Genomic DNA, 14,110 nt, shown 5'->3' on the forward strand with positions numbered 1-14,110 from the left:
TCTAGTTTGCGATTCTTTCAGCGATTTTTATAGTGTCTGCCAAAACACCATGCGCAGTAACCTCTGCACCTGCACCGGCACCTTGAATAATGAGTGGATTATGGTATCTGTCAGTCTTGATTGCAACGACATTATCACTTCCTTTCAAGGATGCAAATGGATGGTCAAATGGGTATTTTCCAATCTCAACTGAAACCTTGTCATTCTTGAGATCAACTTTACCAACAAATCTCAAAACCTTGCCATCAGCAAATGCTTCATCTTTGATTTTTTGTATATCAGCGTCGAATTGTGGCAATTTTTGTAAAAATTCATCGGCACTTGAAACACTTTCCAATTGCTTTGGAATCAAACTCTCAACTGGGAAACTTGTTGGGCTTTCGACATCAAATCCCGCGATTCTAGCAAGAATAGTGACCTTTCTAGCCACATCCAATCCATTTAAATCATCTCTTGGATCTGGCTCAGTGTATCCCAAACTTTTGGCTTTGGTGACAATATCAGAGAATTGTACATCCGATTTCTCAGGCGTAGAAAACTCATTGAATATGTAGGATAAAGTACCGGAGAAGATACCTTCAATCGTTTCCACTTTATCACCAGTTAGGACAATGTCTTTCAATGGACCAATAATTGGCAAGCCTGCACCCACGGTCGACTCATGGTAAACTAACCCAGCTCCTTCTTGCTCAGAGCCGGAGAATATGTCATTCCAAATTTTCAAAGATGAGGAGAACGCCTTTTTATTTGGTGTGGCGATTGAAATTCCGTCCTTGATGAATGAGGGATAACTGTTGGCAATTTCCTCGTTTGAGGTGTTGTCAACAAGAATTGTTGGCTTGTGAGCACCCTTTAAGTATGCAGCCAACTTTTCCAAACTCAAAACTGACTTTGCTGGTGCCGTCCTGTAAGTGGTCAAATCGATTGGCTTGTAATCTTCATTGTAAAGTGCTTCCTTTGAAGACCTGGCCAAGTAGACAACATTAAAAGCGATGCTTGTCTTTAAGCTCTTCAATTGGTTAATGTAAGCAGATCCAACCACTCCGGATCCAATAATAGCAACATTGACAGATTTACCCATCTTTTCCTTTTTGTTTTCTTTTTCTTTTTAAAAGCAATCAAATGTGGAACTGAGGATGGGGAGGTTGGTATGTGTGTGTCCACAGTTTGAAAAAAAAAAAAAAAACATAAAAAAGATTGGGAGTTTTGAAAAATGTGGAAGAGTACGCTACCAGAGACCCTGTGTATAATTAAACCCCTTTCTCTATAAAATAAACCATGCAACTACTGCAATTACGGTCTTTAGCAATAAACCACCAACGGCAACCTTGCTTCCGCCACTTGTATCCTTCCCATTTTTGATATACTTGTAGTCATCCAATGGTTGCGGAATGATTTTTAATTTAGCCAATTCCTTAAAATCCCACTCGGTAGCTTGTCCTTCTGTTTTCCAGCACCAAAATATCCATCCATTGGTATGAGCACCATACTGATAGAGCTGCATCTCAACAAATCTGCGATAATCTTTCTTTTGCTCAGTTGACCACTTGGATGGGCCCCGAGTGACGTCTGAGCACTTACCCGCTGCTTTATTGTCGTAAGGTGACGTGCCTTCATATCTAGATCCCAAGCCAATACCATTAAGCCACGGTGCACAATCAGTCAACGCCGCTGACCATTCGCCAACAATTGCTGGATGTTTCTCTTTACCTATTGAAGCTGCGTAGTTTTCAATGTTTTCCAAATGTTGCGTGACATTGTCAGCCACAACATTTCCAAAGACTTCGTAGTGGTGATGATCAAGCACAATATCCTCAAACTTGGCCGAATCGTTCAAAGTGCGATTATGATACTTTATATGTCCGTTGGAGAAAAAATCATCCCAGTACCCTATGTTTTGAAACGCATCGTGAAACAAGATTGAATTTTTGACCGTTTGAATATCTCTTGCATCGTTATAGGAGTCAACATAGAACTTTTTCAAATCGGTCATGTTCAACTTTGGACCAAGGGGTTCGTTCAACACTTCAATTCCTAATATAGTATTGTTGTAATTAGTTGCATAATCACCACTTCCGTACTTTTCGTACATCTGTCGCAACACCTCAGTGGTATGGTTGACATATTCTGTTTTATTCTGCCACCCGGGATACCCGATATTTCTCAATCCCGAATTGTCAAATCCATTTTGAGTATTGGGGGCACCATGTAAATCAATCAACACCTTCAAATCATACTTTGAGCACCATTCGATTGCCTTATCGAGATACTCCTGTGCTCCAGAAACATATGGATCACCGTCCAACTTTTTAAAAGACCAATACCCGATAGGAATCCTTACCATATTCAAACCGTGGTCGTGTATTTCCTTGAAATCCAGCTCGTTGTAGAATGTACTCCAATGATGTTCTAATCGTTTGGACGCTTTATCCTGCCCCAACTTTTTGCAGTAGTGGTACTCATCGACAGGAAGATCCGTTTCCGTGTCATTATCTGAAAGTGAGTGATTGAAAAGTGACGGGGTGATATAAGGCTCGAGTACTAACCATCCACCAATACTCACTCCTTTGTATTGAAACTCGGCTGTGCTGTTTGACAGCCCAATAACCAAGATTGGTATAACAAATGAAAGAATTAAGTAATAAAGCGAGTGTAACATGAGACAGAACGAGACTTAGCTCCGGTGACAAATAAAGGAAAGTAGCCACTCTCGGTGGAAGGAAGGTAGTCGGATAGTCGAAGATTGATTGAGTACTGCGGAATGTACATAATCTTTTCGAATCGCGCGGGAATGAGAGCAAAAGACCAGTTTACCCCTTATAATACTACGCCAGTAACAACAACAACACCGCCTTAAATAAGTGACCCTGCCTAACATGATAAACCATCTTTATTTCTATTCAGTTATATAAAGAATCACGAATATATACAGCGCAATAACCAATCTCAAGATAACAAAAAAATGAGAAAAGAAAGAACACAATGTCCATTATAACATGTCAAACTCAATCGTCTCTTTCAATTTAGTCCAAATCAGCTTCAGAAGGTTTAGTTTCACCCGGTGCAGCACCACCTTTACTCAAGATACTAGATACCGAGGCTGGTGGGTATACGGCAATCATCATAACAACCAATTCGTAAACATCTTCTGGCACGGTTTTCTGGTAAACTCCCAAAATATCAGTTGGATTAGGGTACACAGCCAACGCCTTGTAGAAACAGATGGCTGCATCTATAGAGTTATCCTTGGCTTTCTGTTCACCGGTTGCCACTTGTTCCATAAAGAATGCCTCTCTTTCGTTCAAATCAGTTGGGATTGGATTAGCTCTCAAATCTTCCAAGAGCGCCTTTTTCACAGTCTCTAATCTAAGTTCCTTGGTTTCTTTTTCGACCTTCTCCTTGTGCTTTTGCTGCTTGACGGCCTTCTTCTTTAATGATTTTCTAAACTCCCTGGAATTCCTACGTTGGTAGTCAAAGTATATGGCGTACCCAGCAAATGCTGTGGCTACTACTGCAGTTGCTGCCAAAGCTTTGTTCATTGTTGTGTGATGTGATGTTATTTAGCTAGTAGTTCTGTAGCGATAGGAAGAAGAAGTTTTGAATCGAGTTAATGGAAAGAAACGGGCCAAAATTGAAGAGTTGAGAGACTTGAAAAAAAAAAAAAAAAAAAAAAAAAAAAAAACTTTTAATGGCAAAGCAAAGTGTAGAGTTCCTAATGAGGAAGGAAGCTGTCAACTGTGGATGTTTGGTTGAAACATTTTCTTTTGTTTTTTTTTTTTTTTTTCTTGACAATCAATTTCCATCTGATTGGCGCACAGAGTGAAAGAAGAAAAAAAAATCGAATAGATACAGAGAGAAGGACCGACAGCACACACGACGGGGTTTCAAAAAAAATCATTCATCAATAATGCCAGAGCAAGTTGAGGTTGCCGAAGCCACACCACTTCCAGATGCCAGAAACAAATATCCAAACCCATTAGCCAATTTCAGTAAAGGTTTAGGATACCCTGAATGGCATCCAATTGACACTCGTAAAGAAGTTGGCCAATTATTTAAATTCGGCTTCTACTCAACCGTTGGGTCATATGCCTTCTTGTACATTTGGAAAAGAACCACTTTCAAGTTGGAGATCCCCATATCGGTGGTTACGTTCCTCACAGTAGCCAAGGGTGTACAATCATCATTGGCCAACTTGAGAGAAAAGAATGATTGTTGGAACACGTTCTGGGGGTTGACTGCTGCAAACACGGTGGTTTTGAGTGCTGCTTTTAGATCCATGCCAGCTAAACACAAGGTAATAACGGGGGCTTTGGGTACCTCGTTGGCAACTATAGTTGACCGTGCATATTGGGCCCAATCTACAAGTAGTCCAACTACTGACGCTAAATACGAATTGGCAAATGAGAACAAAGATTTACCACAGCAGGGATTCTGGGATATCTGGCAAAGAAGACCAATCACCCAAACAGTAGAGGAGTTGGGGGTTGGACGTGGTATTTTCAAACCATAAGTAGTAACATCAAGTGTAGCTACTATACATATTAAGAATCCTTTGTGAATTGTGCTATGTACATTATTTATAAAAAAACCATTTTGATGGGAAAGGTTTACTCAACTTCCCATCACAACTGTTTATACGGATAATCAATCTTTTTATTCGATTTCAACTTCCACAACTTCTTCTTCTTCTTATTCACAACATGTTCAACAAACACTTCCTCGCAATACTTGGCCTTCCATCTCCTAATGAAACCAGGGTCCCATAACTCACTAGCAATTCCCAAATCTTTACAACATCTCATCAACGCATTACTCTTGCAACCCTCCAACGCCGTAGTCACTTTTTCTTCCCCACCAAAATAATCCTGTTCGCCTCTAGCTATACTTATCAATCTCCCATGACATATCAATCCATACTCACGCGAAATCTGCGACTTGGTAACCAAGGATTCTGTCCGCGGTACTAACCCCCATCCACCAGGTCCAAATGCCTTGTTCAAGATTCGACGGTACTTGATCTCGGGCAAGTACAAGAGACCATCCGGTTTGATTTCGATGTCTTGCTCTTCGATTGGTGCTAATAAAATATCGGCAATCTCTTTGGAAAATGGTTGTGAACCTAGTCCATGATAAGAGTCAGACCAATCGATAATGTTATTGGGCAATAATGAGGAGGGAGAAGAGGGAGAGTATGAAGGGTTGTAGGTGGATCTTGTCTCGGGTGGAGCATCATGAAATGCAAATGATGCGGTTGAAGTGCCACCAGCAGTTCGAGATTCCGTCAGTGGTGTATCCTGTTCAGGTAATTCTTCCTCAGTTGCCGAGGCAGGTTTAGGTGCACTCTTGGTAGATGCTGTTTTTGGTGCAGTTCTCACATAGCGCGAGTATGTTCTTATAGGTGAGTGTAGCGCCCTTGGAGTGGCTTGAAAGCTGAGTCTTAACGAATGCATCATTATTGTAGATTTATCCTGGATGAAACAAAGTGACGCTGTGTGTGCATCTGAAATTATCTTTTATTTTGTCTCAACTTTTGGTTTTTGTCGCGACAAAGTTAAACAACTATTTAGAGACATTAGATTTCATTAATAAATATGCATTAGATGGGGGGGGGGGGGTGTTACCTATATCCATTTCGTACACTGACATTTGTATAATGTTACATCATTTTCATGATCAAACAAAGGATCATACACTTCATTTTATGTGGAATCAGATATTCCTTCTTTATCTTCCAGGGAACCTTCCTTTGGTGATTCATTAACCTTTACAGCACTAGCTGGCAACTTCAAAGAAACTCTACCAATTTGAATATGCTCACCTACTCTTTCGCTTCCTTCACTATCGGCCATTTGTGAAGCATCATCATCATCATCATTATCATCATCATCATCCTCATTAACATCTACTGTATCATCCTTGTCAAAAACGTCGAGCCTCTCATCACCATCATCGCCATCCAGATCTCCAGTCTCGGGAACTTTCACATCCTTGACTTTACGTTGAAGTTTGCCATTGATGCCCTTATCCAGGGTGGGTACAGAATGCAAATAACTCTTTAACGTATGGTCAATACCGTCGTCATCTTCAAGATATTCACCTTGACTTTCCTCTTTGCCCATGTGTTTGAACCTCTCAAAGTATTCAAAATCAAACAAGCTCTTTCTCAACGCAGATCCCATTTTAAACCTCGACGTTAATTGATGATAATCAACATTTCCCAGTAAATTGAACATCAGCTGTTGTAAAGTGTGATCAAGCATATACTTTTTTTCAATTTCATGCAAAGCAGTCAATTTATGAGTGAGGTAATATTCAATCAACACATCCTCATGCATTTCCAAAAGCCTTAATTTACCTTCATCGTCGAGATTTTTGATCAACTCAGTCAACTTTTCCCGTTCACGCACTTTGGTCTTTGCTTCGTATTGCTCAGGTTTGAAAATTGGTTTGATCTTGTCCACTTGTAACCACAATCTTAAACATGGCACATAATAATATCCTCCATAATAGTATGATCTAGTTCCACCCGAGTATTCGTTGTTGAGCATAGACATAATATCGTTAGGAACGTACACGGGAACTCCACCAATCATTGAGTAATGCAAGGGGCTGATTTTTTCAAAATTCAACCAGTGCTTTCTTCTATCCATGTATAATTCAACAGACTCCTTTTTGCGTTGCTTGTTTCTGATATAGCCATCATATTCTGGTGGCGGTTGCTCATTGTTGATACCAATTCCAGTTATATCAATATAAGTACCACTATCAATATCAATAAACCTAGCATCAATATGATTATCTTTTACCGCCATGTCCCTATGATGTAGAAATGTAGAGCAATCAATAAGATATTTGCCATAGCCCTCACTGATATCTTCAATAACTAAAGTCATATTGTAGTTGGCTGATAATCTGTTCAATTCCGAGCTAGGCATTTGGATATCAATATCAAGATCATACGGAAACATCAATCCGTCCCAATACCAAGACAAAAGTGGACCATGGGCAATCCATGAGATGATCCCTTTTTCCTCTGCAAATCTAAACCAATTTCTCAAAAGTCTGTCAAGAATGATTTGTTCCCTTACTTCCAACTGTTGAGTAGTCCATGTATCGTCCTTGATGTATCTGAGTGCTCCATTGAAAAACCTCCATTCATAATGCCATCCAGCATCACTATTACTCTTGTCTTTTTTCAAAGTGGCAAGTTTGTAATAAGTTGGTTCTTTGGCAACTGGGTATTTGTTGGCAGTTTTCAATCCATTGTAATGATTAATTTCATGCCGGTTCAATCGATTCTCTTCAATTACTACGGGATCATATCTCAACTCATTGGTTACTGATTCCTGGATTTTGCTCAATCTAACTTCATAGTCACTAATTTGCTCATCAATGGCCTCTTGTTTATAATGAAATGCATCCTTATCGAGATGTAACTCTCGTGAAGCGGTTGAATTCTTTTGTCTCGTAATCTGTCTCATCTGATATATGTCATCTTCCCGATTTAGTGGTCTAGCAGGCACAGTTTCAAGTAATGAATTAAACTCTGTCTGTGGGTTCATTTCAATCTCTTCCAAATCGGATTCAGGGTCCAAATTTCTTCTTTTCAAATACTTTTCGAATAAATCAGTACGCACCAATCTCTGCCGCTGGTCCATTAACTGAGTCTCATAAGTTCCATCTTTAGTTAGGAAGATCATTGCAATTGGGTTTTCTTGTGATGTTAACAAGTGCCCTTTTCCTTGAAGCATAACCTCCTTGTGATGAGCTTTATTCATGGGGGAGCTACGAACGATAAATCCGGGCATATCTTCTCTTGACAATCCAATTTCTTCGATTTCCTCGTCATCCAAATCAACCAAATTCTTACACCACTTGGGGTATTTTGTCCTTTTATTTGCACGCTCTTGTAGTGACTCGCATGTTCTTCGTGCGTTTATTGGTTTTAGAATTTCTTCATTCAACATAGTCAAATCAACCCAGTCTGACCAGGCAAAGGGCATTCGTATCAAATGGTCCTTCAGCCGTTCATTATTGGGGTTATACAATTTGAGCTGATGTTTTAATTCATCCAAGTATATTGCAAGAGTAAACCTTGGCTCGTAGTATAGTTCTGACTTGTTCTGCCAAGTATCAACATAGTTGTATGTTCTTGGCGGTAGGTAAGCATGTGGGTTGATTAAAACGGATGGATTTTCTACCGAGGTATCAGCTAGCCAATAACGATTATCTTGATTTTGATGTACTTTATTTAATAGGTACGATATTTTCTGTTTTGGTTCCAACAAGTGATAATCTTTGTTTTTGTCATACTGGACCTGGTCGTCAGTAGTGTAGTCTATTGACGACGCGTGTGCTATAGCTAGTTGTCTAAGTTTTTCCTCCTCTAGTCGAAACACCTTTACAAAATGGAAAACGTTTATAAACAAAATGACGAGAAACACATTCCGTAGTACTCCAATATTAGTCATTGTGTAAAAATGCTATTAGTGTGTGTGTGTGTGTGTGGTTGAGGTATACTTATGAGGATGGCAATGCAAAGTGGAAAGTGTGCAGCTGTTCAGTAATAAGCCTGGATATGCTTTCCCTGATGTTTTCTTTATGGTTTTTTTATTTTTATTTTTAATTTTTAATTTTTTATTTTTAATTTTTAATTTTTTCAAACTTTTTCCTTCGGCAATCTTGGGCTTATAGATAAGTTTTCTCTCTTTCTCTCTTTCTCTCTCTTTCTCTCTCTTTGTTAGTGGATTAAATAGCGATAAGAGAGAGGAGTCTTCTCTTAGTGCTTAGTCTTTTTTTTTTCTTACTACTTTCGACTGTGAGTGAAGTGTCTCCAAAAGGAAAGATCTTCAATATACTTCGATGAGTAGTCCTTAGTAGTAGTAGTAGTAGTAGTAGTAGTAGTTATTTGAAGGGATAAACAAGATGAGATTGTGTTGTGTTGTGGTTGTTAAAAAAAAAAAATTGATGATGATGATGATGATGATGATGAATATTAACTCCGGTGTATAGATATAGAGAATTATATTTATTGTTCCTACTTTCTCTCACTCTATTTTCTATTAATTATTTTACTGTATACTAACTGCTACTATTGCTATTCCTAGGAATATACTACTGTTACTACTACTACTACTGTTACTACTGTTACGACTGTTACTACTACTACTATTACTACTTTTTCTTTTATTTTTTTTTTAAAAGAAACTGTGCCTCTTCTTATTGTGTAACAATTTTTTCTTAAACTGCTTTGCTACTTTGTTTATTTCTTTAATTTCTTTTTCTCTCTCTCTCTCTCAAAGGTCGTGTGACTTCTTCCGGAACGCGGAATTGCAATTGCTAGCCGCGACTACTGTTGCGCGTATCATGCATTAAGCACAAGTAGCAGTAGCAGAAACTATTGCATCAACATACAAACCTACTAACTTGACAGACCTTGTGACTTTACGATATTTCTTCTCAAAAGAATTGTACTAATTCTATTTTGTTTAATAAAAACTGTCTATTAAATATATTATACATCTTTATCTATTCTTTCTAATCATGATGATGTCTAGGTCGATCAATCATTTCATAATTGAATAATGACCGTCTAAATGGTACTTGAAATTTGAACCGTGAAGTCAATTTATGATATTCTTCATCTTGAGAAATTTCTTCTGATGGTTTCATCCCCTTCACATCAGCCATCTTAGTTTCTTTACCATTCGTTAAATTAAACATGTGAGTCAATTCCAATTTATGTAAATCAGTGGCATTCTTAGTAAGATAGTACTCCAACAAGATATCTTCATGTTTCTCCAATAATTCAACCACTTGTGCTTGTGTAATGTTTTGCACCAATTCAGTGAATCGAGGCACGTTGAGGTGTTGGAGTTGGTTCTGTTTCTGTTTCTGTTTCTGTTTCTGCTTTTGCTTCTGCTTCTTCTTGTTGTTGTTGTTGTTGTTGTTGTTCTTGCTATTGCTGTTCTTGTATATCTCCTTCTTTGGAAACAAAAACTCCAATTTACTATAATGGATCCAAAGATTTAGAGCATCAACGAAAAAGAATCCATCATAGTTGTAACTACTCAACCCCTTGGCGTATTCCTGTTGAAGGATAGTTTCTATTTGATTAGGCACATACACCGGCACTCCCCCCAACATCGTGTACCTCAATGGTGATATTTCATCATGAGAATAGAAATGTGGGAACCGGCAATTGTAAACTTGCTTAGCTTTACCTTCCAACTCATTCTGTTCAATCAATTCAGTATACCTTTCTGGCACTGGTTCATCACTAACTCCCAACCCAGTAATATCAATATACGATCCAGTATCGATATCAATAAACCGTGCATCAATATGATTCTCCTTGTACGACTTACCACGATGATGGATAAATGACGAACATTCAATAAAATATTTGCCAAACCCTTCACTAATATCCTCAACCACCAATGTCTGATTATACGATTTACAAAATCGAGCCAATTCTTTAGCTGGCATTTGTATATCAATATCTTCATCAAATGGAAACAATAATCCATCCCAATACCACGACAAGAGCGGACCATGAGCAATCCAAGACACAAGACCCTTGACACTAGCAAATTTAAACCAGTTTCTCAAAATTCTATCCAACAATACTTTTTCTCTAATCAACAACTCTTCTTCTGTCCATCCACTTTTCAAATACCGTAAAGCTCCATTGAAAAACCTCCATTCGTAATGCCATCCTGCATCATGATCATTCTCTTCATTACCAAAATTCAATCTTGCCATACGGAAATGAGTCGGTTCCTTTTTCAACGCATACTTATTGGCAAATTTCAATCCATCATAGTATAATTTGTCACTCCTGTCTAATCGAACTTGATCAATCGCTTGTTGGTTGAATTTGAGCTCATTTGTGGTTAAATCATGCAACATTTGCAATCTATTCTCATAATGTTTGATTTGAGCATCAATCTCATCTTGTTGATAATCAAATGCCAGTTGAGGAAGAGAAATCTCTCTTGAAGTTGATGGAGAAAAAGTGTCTTTTGATTTAGCAAATAAGCCATACTCATCCTCTACCACATCTAGCACTATTGGTTTTATTTGTTTACGTAGTAGGTAAAACTCCTTTACTGGGTTCAATATAATTGGTTCATCCTGATCACGAGTGATATTGTTTCGATTGAGATAATTTTCAAACAACTTGCCCTCAACAATACGTTGCTTTTGATCTATTTTCGTTTCATAAACTCCATCCCGAGACAAAAACACAATAGCTAAAGGGTTAGCTGCATAAGTGAGGAGATGCGACTTGCCTTCCAACATCCGTACCTCATTCGATGCTTTATTAGTCGGCGATTTCTTAACGGCAAAACCAGGGACATAATCAGTCAGAGGAAGTTTCATCTCATCCAACTCCTTCCCACTAATATCAACATTGTTGATGCAGTAATCACGGATTTTAGTAGGTATATGATGAGTAGCCTTCATGTACTCACAAGTTTTCCTCTTGTTTTCTGGTTTGACCAATTCTTGGTTCAACATTGTCAAATCGACCCAATCTGACCAGGCAAATGGTAAGACAATCTTTCCATTGTTGTTTTCAGGTAAGCCTTCTGAGTTTTGCGTCAAGTATTGATTACGTATTTCTGAAAGATATAACGACAACGTGAATCTTGGATCGTAAAATAAAACTGGCTTATCGATCCAATTTTCAGGCAAAAAATCCTTGACATTGATTTTGATTTCGTAGTCAGTTAGTTCAGTATGACCCAACCAGTATTTGTCCTTGTTTTTGGTCACTTGGTTTAATTTGTACAAAATCTTTTCATCATCATCCAACTCATTGTATGGTTTATCGGATACCAGATATAGTTGCTTGGACTCCGGCTGCAATTTATTTTGGAAACTTATGTCTGCATTTTTCACCTCTATAATCTTGGGTATATCGTCTAAGGAAGCGCCTCCCAACCCTTGATGAAAACCTTGTTTATGATTAGGCGCCGGTTTCAATGTATTTGCATTGGAGTTCTTGTTACTCGATGAAAACTTCGGTAGAGTTATCTTTGACACAAATGGCTTCTTCTTTCGTGAGGACTTGCTGCCATCGAATAGCTGGGTGGTTATGAAGATGATGTTGAATATCACCACTATTGTTAATACGAATTTGATGATTTTCGCACTCAGTAGCCTTCCTACTGAAGGGAGCCGACTCAAAGCGGGTAATGAGTTTCTGGGTAGCATATTATTTGATTAACGAACGTAGGTGTGTAAGGAAGGTGAAGGTGGGAACGGATATAGAACAGTATTACAGTTAGTCGTTTGTTAAAAGTTTGAAAAGAAAAAGTTGAAGATATGTCTATGAAACAGTGCTAGATAAAAGAAGAAGCAAAATAAAAAAAAAAATAATAAAATTAACAATAAAATAAAAAAAAAAAAATCTTGCATTCTTCTTTTCTTTTATTTCTTTTTTTTTTTTTTTGTAGTGGGACACTCACACAAGATCTCTACTCGAGTGCTTTTTAAGAATACATACGTGCATCTGTTAAGGGCACAAATAGCAATTAAAGTGTGAGATGGACTCTCCGTGCACCATTGCTCTGAAGTAGAGACTATGACCAACTAATCTCAGTAGGAAGAAAGAGAGAGAGAGAGAGAGAGCAATGAATTCTATTCTGCTTCAGTGCCAGAAATTGACAGCAAGATTTGGATAGGTTTAACCGTGTTTTATAGGAACACAATGGAATATGGGTAACGCTTGACTCTGATACTGGCATACTACACAGAAAAAAGGACTAGGCCGCTTATTGCTGTTTGTCTTTGGTAAGGGAAAGTAAGATCTATGTTCAGTGTACTGTGTCATCTTTCAGATTTACTTTCACCTTACTGCAACAGTTTGCTACGAAAAAAAAAAACAAACAAACTCAAATTGAGTAAAAAAAAGCTACAAACCTTTTATTTTGCAAAGATATCCCGAACACGATCTTTCAATACATTACCAAGCGTGTAATTGAAATAATGTCGCATTAAGCTAAGAATCCCATGTCGTGTCGTTTCTAAGTGACGACATCTACGCAACTCTGATTCAAGGGTGAATGGTGACAGTGTGCATAAAATACGGCACTAAGTCCACCAGAGGAGATCAATTGCTAACCGAGCTTGAAGCATCGTGGGGTGGGGGACTGGATCTATGGGATGCTAATCGGGACGCATAATTTTCACAGGTCTTGAATGGACTACAAAATCGATATTTGTGGGCAACATAGGACTGATTCATTATATTCTAATACAAGTGCACAACCTAAATAAAAGTTACCAAACCTTTGGCATAGAAAATTGAATAAAAGTGCGACTCAGTAAAACCATCCTAAACTTTCCACATTTACTTGACATCGCATGACGGCAACGACAATTCTGCGTGTAAACTCATCTCAGCGCACTTTGTTTGCCTTTTCAACCACCCTGCTCAACATCAATACCTTAGAATGACGTACAATGCGTAAATGATACCTGGAATATAACCAAGAATGGTCAAAAGGATGGAAATGAGGAAGGAGCTATCGCAACCGGTTTCCAAAAACACACCAAGAGGTGGTAAGATGATAGCAGCAATGATCTTAATGATATCTGAACAAGTGAAAGGCATTGTATGATTAAAATTGACCTTGAGACGTGAATGGGCAAAAAAGTAGTCTCGAAGAAAGAAGTGGTCTTATTTAAGGGAAAGAGGGAGGGAAGGGAGGAGGGGAAATGAGCAAGTGGATTATTGAGAGAAATTTCAATGACTATTTATACTCCATGATTTCAATTTTTCTATTCTTTTTTTTTTTTTTATTTTTTTCTTCGTTCTTTCCTTAGAAGGAGATGTGAATACCATATACACTTTAAATTTTTTGTGTATTGTTTGCTATGGTGTATATTCGTTGTAACGTTGGTTTGTATAATATTGTTCTTATGTTTGCTACTGTGCGGCTTTAAACCAGTAAAATATTTGATCCGCACTTAACAACTTAAAATCTTAAACTGCAATTGCGAAAAAACAAACAAAGCAAATAAAAAACAAACAAAAAAAAAATGAATGACGTCTCTATTAATAGAAAAAGTCATTTAACACAAAAGTAACCTCCAACCA

The 14,110-nt window shown here is 38.1% G+C and overlaps 7 protein-coding genes across 7 annotated transcripts; 1 reads left to right on the top strand and 6 right to left on the bottom strand. All coding sequences in view use genetic code 12, as the record gives it.

Annotated features, from left to right (window-relative positions):
• Position 1: 1 nt before the first annotated feature.
• On the bottom strand, positions 2 to 1,081 carry HOM6 (homoserine dehydrogenase; the record flags this gene model as incomplete). The annotated part of the gene is made up of 1 exon (XM_051754400.1): positions 2 to 1,081. One exon carries the CDS (start codon positions 1,079 to 1,081, stop codon positions 2 to 4), a length of 1,080 nt encoding a protein of 359 aa, XP_051610947.1.
• Positions 1,082 to 1,264: 183 nt separating this feature from the next.
• EXG2 (glucan exo-1,3-beta-glucosidase) lies at positions 1,265 to 2,659 on the bottom strand (the record flags this gene model as incomplete). The annotated part of the gene is made up of 1 exon (XM_051754411.1): positions 1,265 to 2,659. The coding sequence occupies one exon, from the start codon at positions 2,657 to 2,659 to the stop codon at positions 1,265 to 1,267; it is 1,395 nt and encodes a 464-aa protein (XP_051610948.1).
• A 364-nt stretch (positions 2,660 to 3,023) lies between these two features.
• On the bottom strand, positions 3,024 to 3,539 carry TOM20 (Tom20p; the record flags this gene model as incomplete). The annotated part of the gene is made up of 1 exon (XM_051754422.1): positions 3,024 to 3,539. The coding sequence occupies one exon, from the start codon at positions 3,537 to 3,539 to the stop codon at positions 3,024 to 3,026; it is 516 nt and encodes a 171-aa protein (XP_051610949.1).
• Positions 3,540 to 3,907: 368 nt separating this feature from the next.
• KGF57_000488 (uncharacterized protein) lies at positions 3,908 to 4,510 on the top strand (the record flags this gene model as incomplete). The annotated part of the gene is made up of 1 exon (XM_051754433.1): positions 3,908 to 4,510. The coding sequence occupies one exon, from the start codon at positions 3,908 to 3,910 to the stop codon at positions 4,508 to 4,510; it is 603 nt and encodes a 200-aa protein (XP_051610950.1).
• A 112-nt stretch (positions 4,511 to 4,622) lies between these two features.
• Positions 4,623 to 5,453, bottom strand: MGM101 (Mgm101p; the record flags this gene model as incomplete). Its single annotated transcript, XM_051754444.1, has 1 exon — positions 4,623 to 5,453. One exon carries the CDS (start codon positions 5,451 to 5,453, stop codon positions 4,623 to 4,625), a length of 831 nt encoding a protein of 276 aa, XP_051610951.1.
• Positions 5,454 to 5,699: 246 nt separating this feature from the next.
• On the bottom strand, positions 5,700 to 8,471 carry KGF57_000490 (uncharacterized protein; the record flags this gene model as incomplete). The annotated part of the gene is made up of 1 exon (XM_051754456.1): positions 5,700 to 8,471. One exon carries the CDS (start codon positions 8,469 to 8,471, stop codon positions 5,700 to 5,702), a length of 2,772 nt encoding a protein of 923 aa, XP_051610952.1.
• Positions 8,472 to 9,537: 1,066 nt separating this feature from the next.
• On the bottom strand, positions 9,538 to 12,222 carry KGF57_000491 (uncharacterized protein; the record flags this gene model as incomplete). Its single annotated transcript, XM_051754467.1, has 1 exon — positions 9,538 to 12,222. The coding sequence occupies one exon, from the start codon at positions 12,220 to 12,222 to the stop codon at positions 9,538 to 9,540; it is 2,685 nt and encodes an 894-aa protein (XP_051610953.1).
• Positions 12,223 to 14,110: the final 1,888 nt, after the last annotated feature.

Source organism: Candida theae, assembly GCF_024610275.1.
Source record: "Candida theae strain CBS 12239 chromosome Unknown scaffold16, whole genome shotgun sequence".
NCBI classification, from domain to species: domain Eukaryota; kingdom Fungi; phylum Ascomycota; class Pichiomycetes; order Serinales; family Debaryomycetaceae; genus Lodderomyces; species Lodderomyces theae.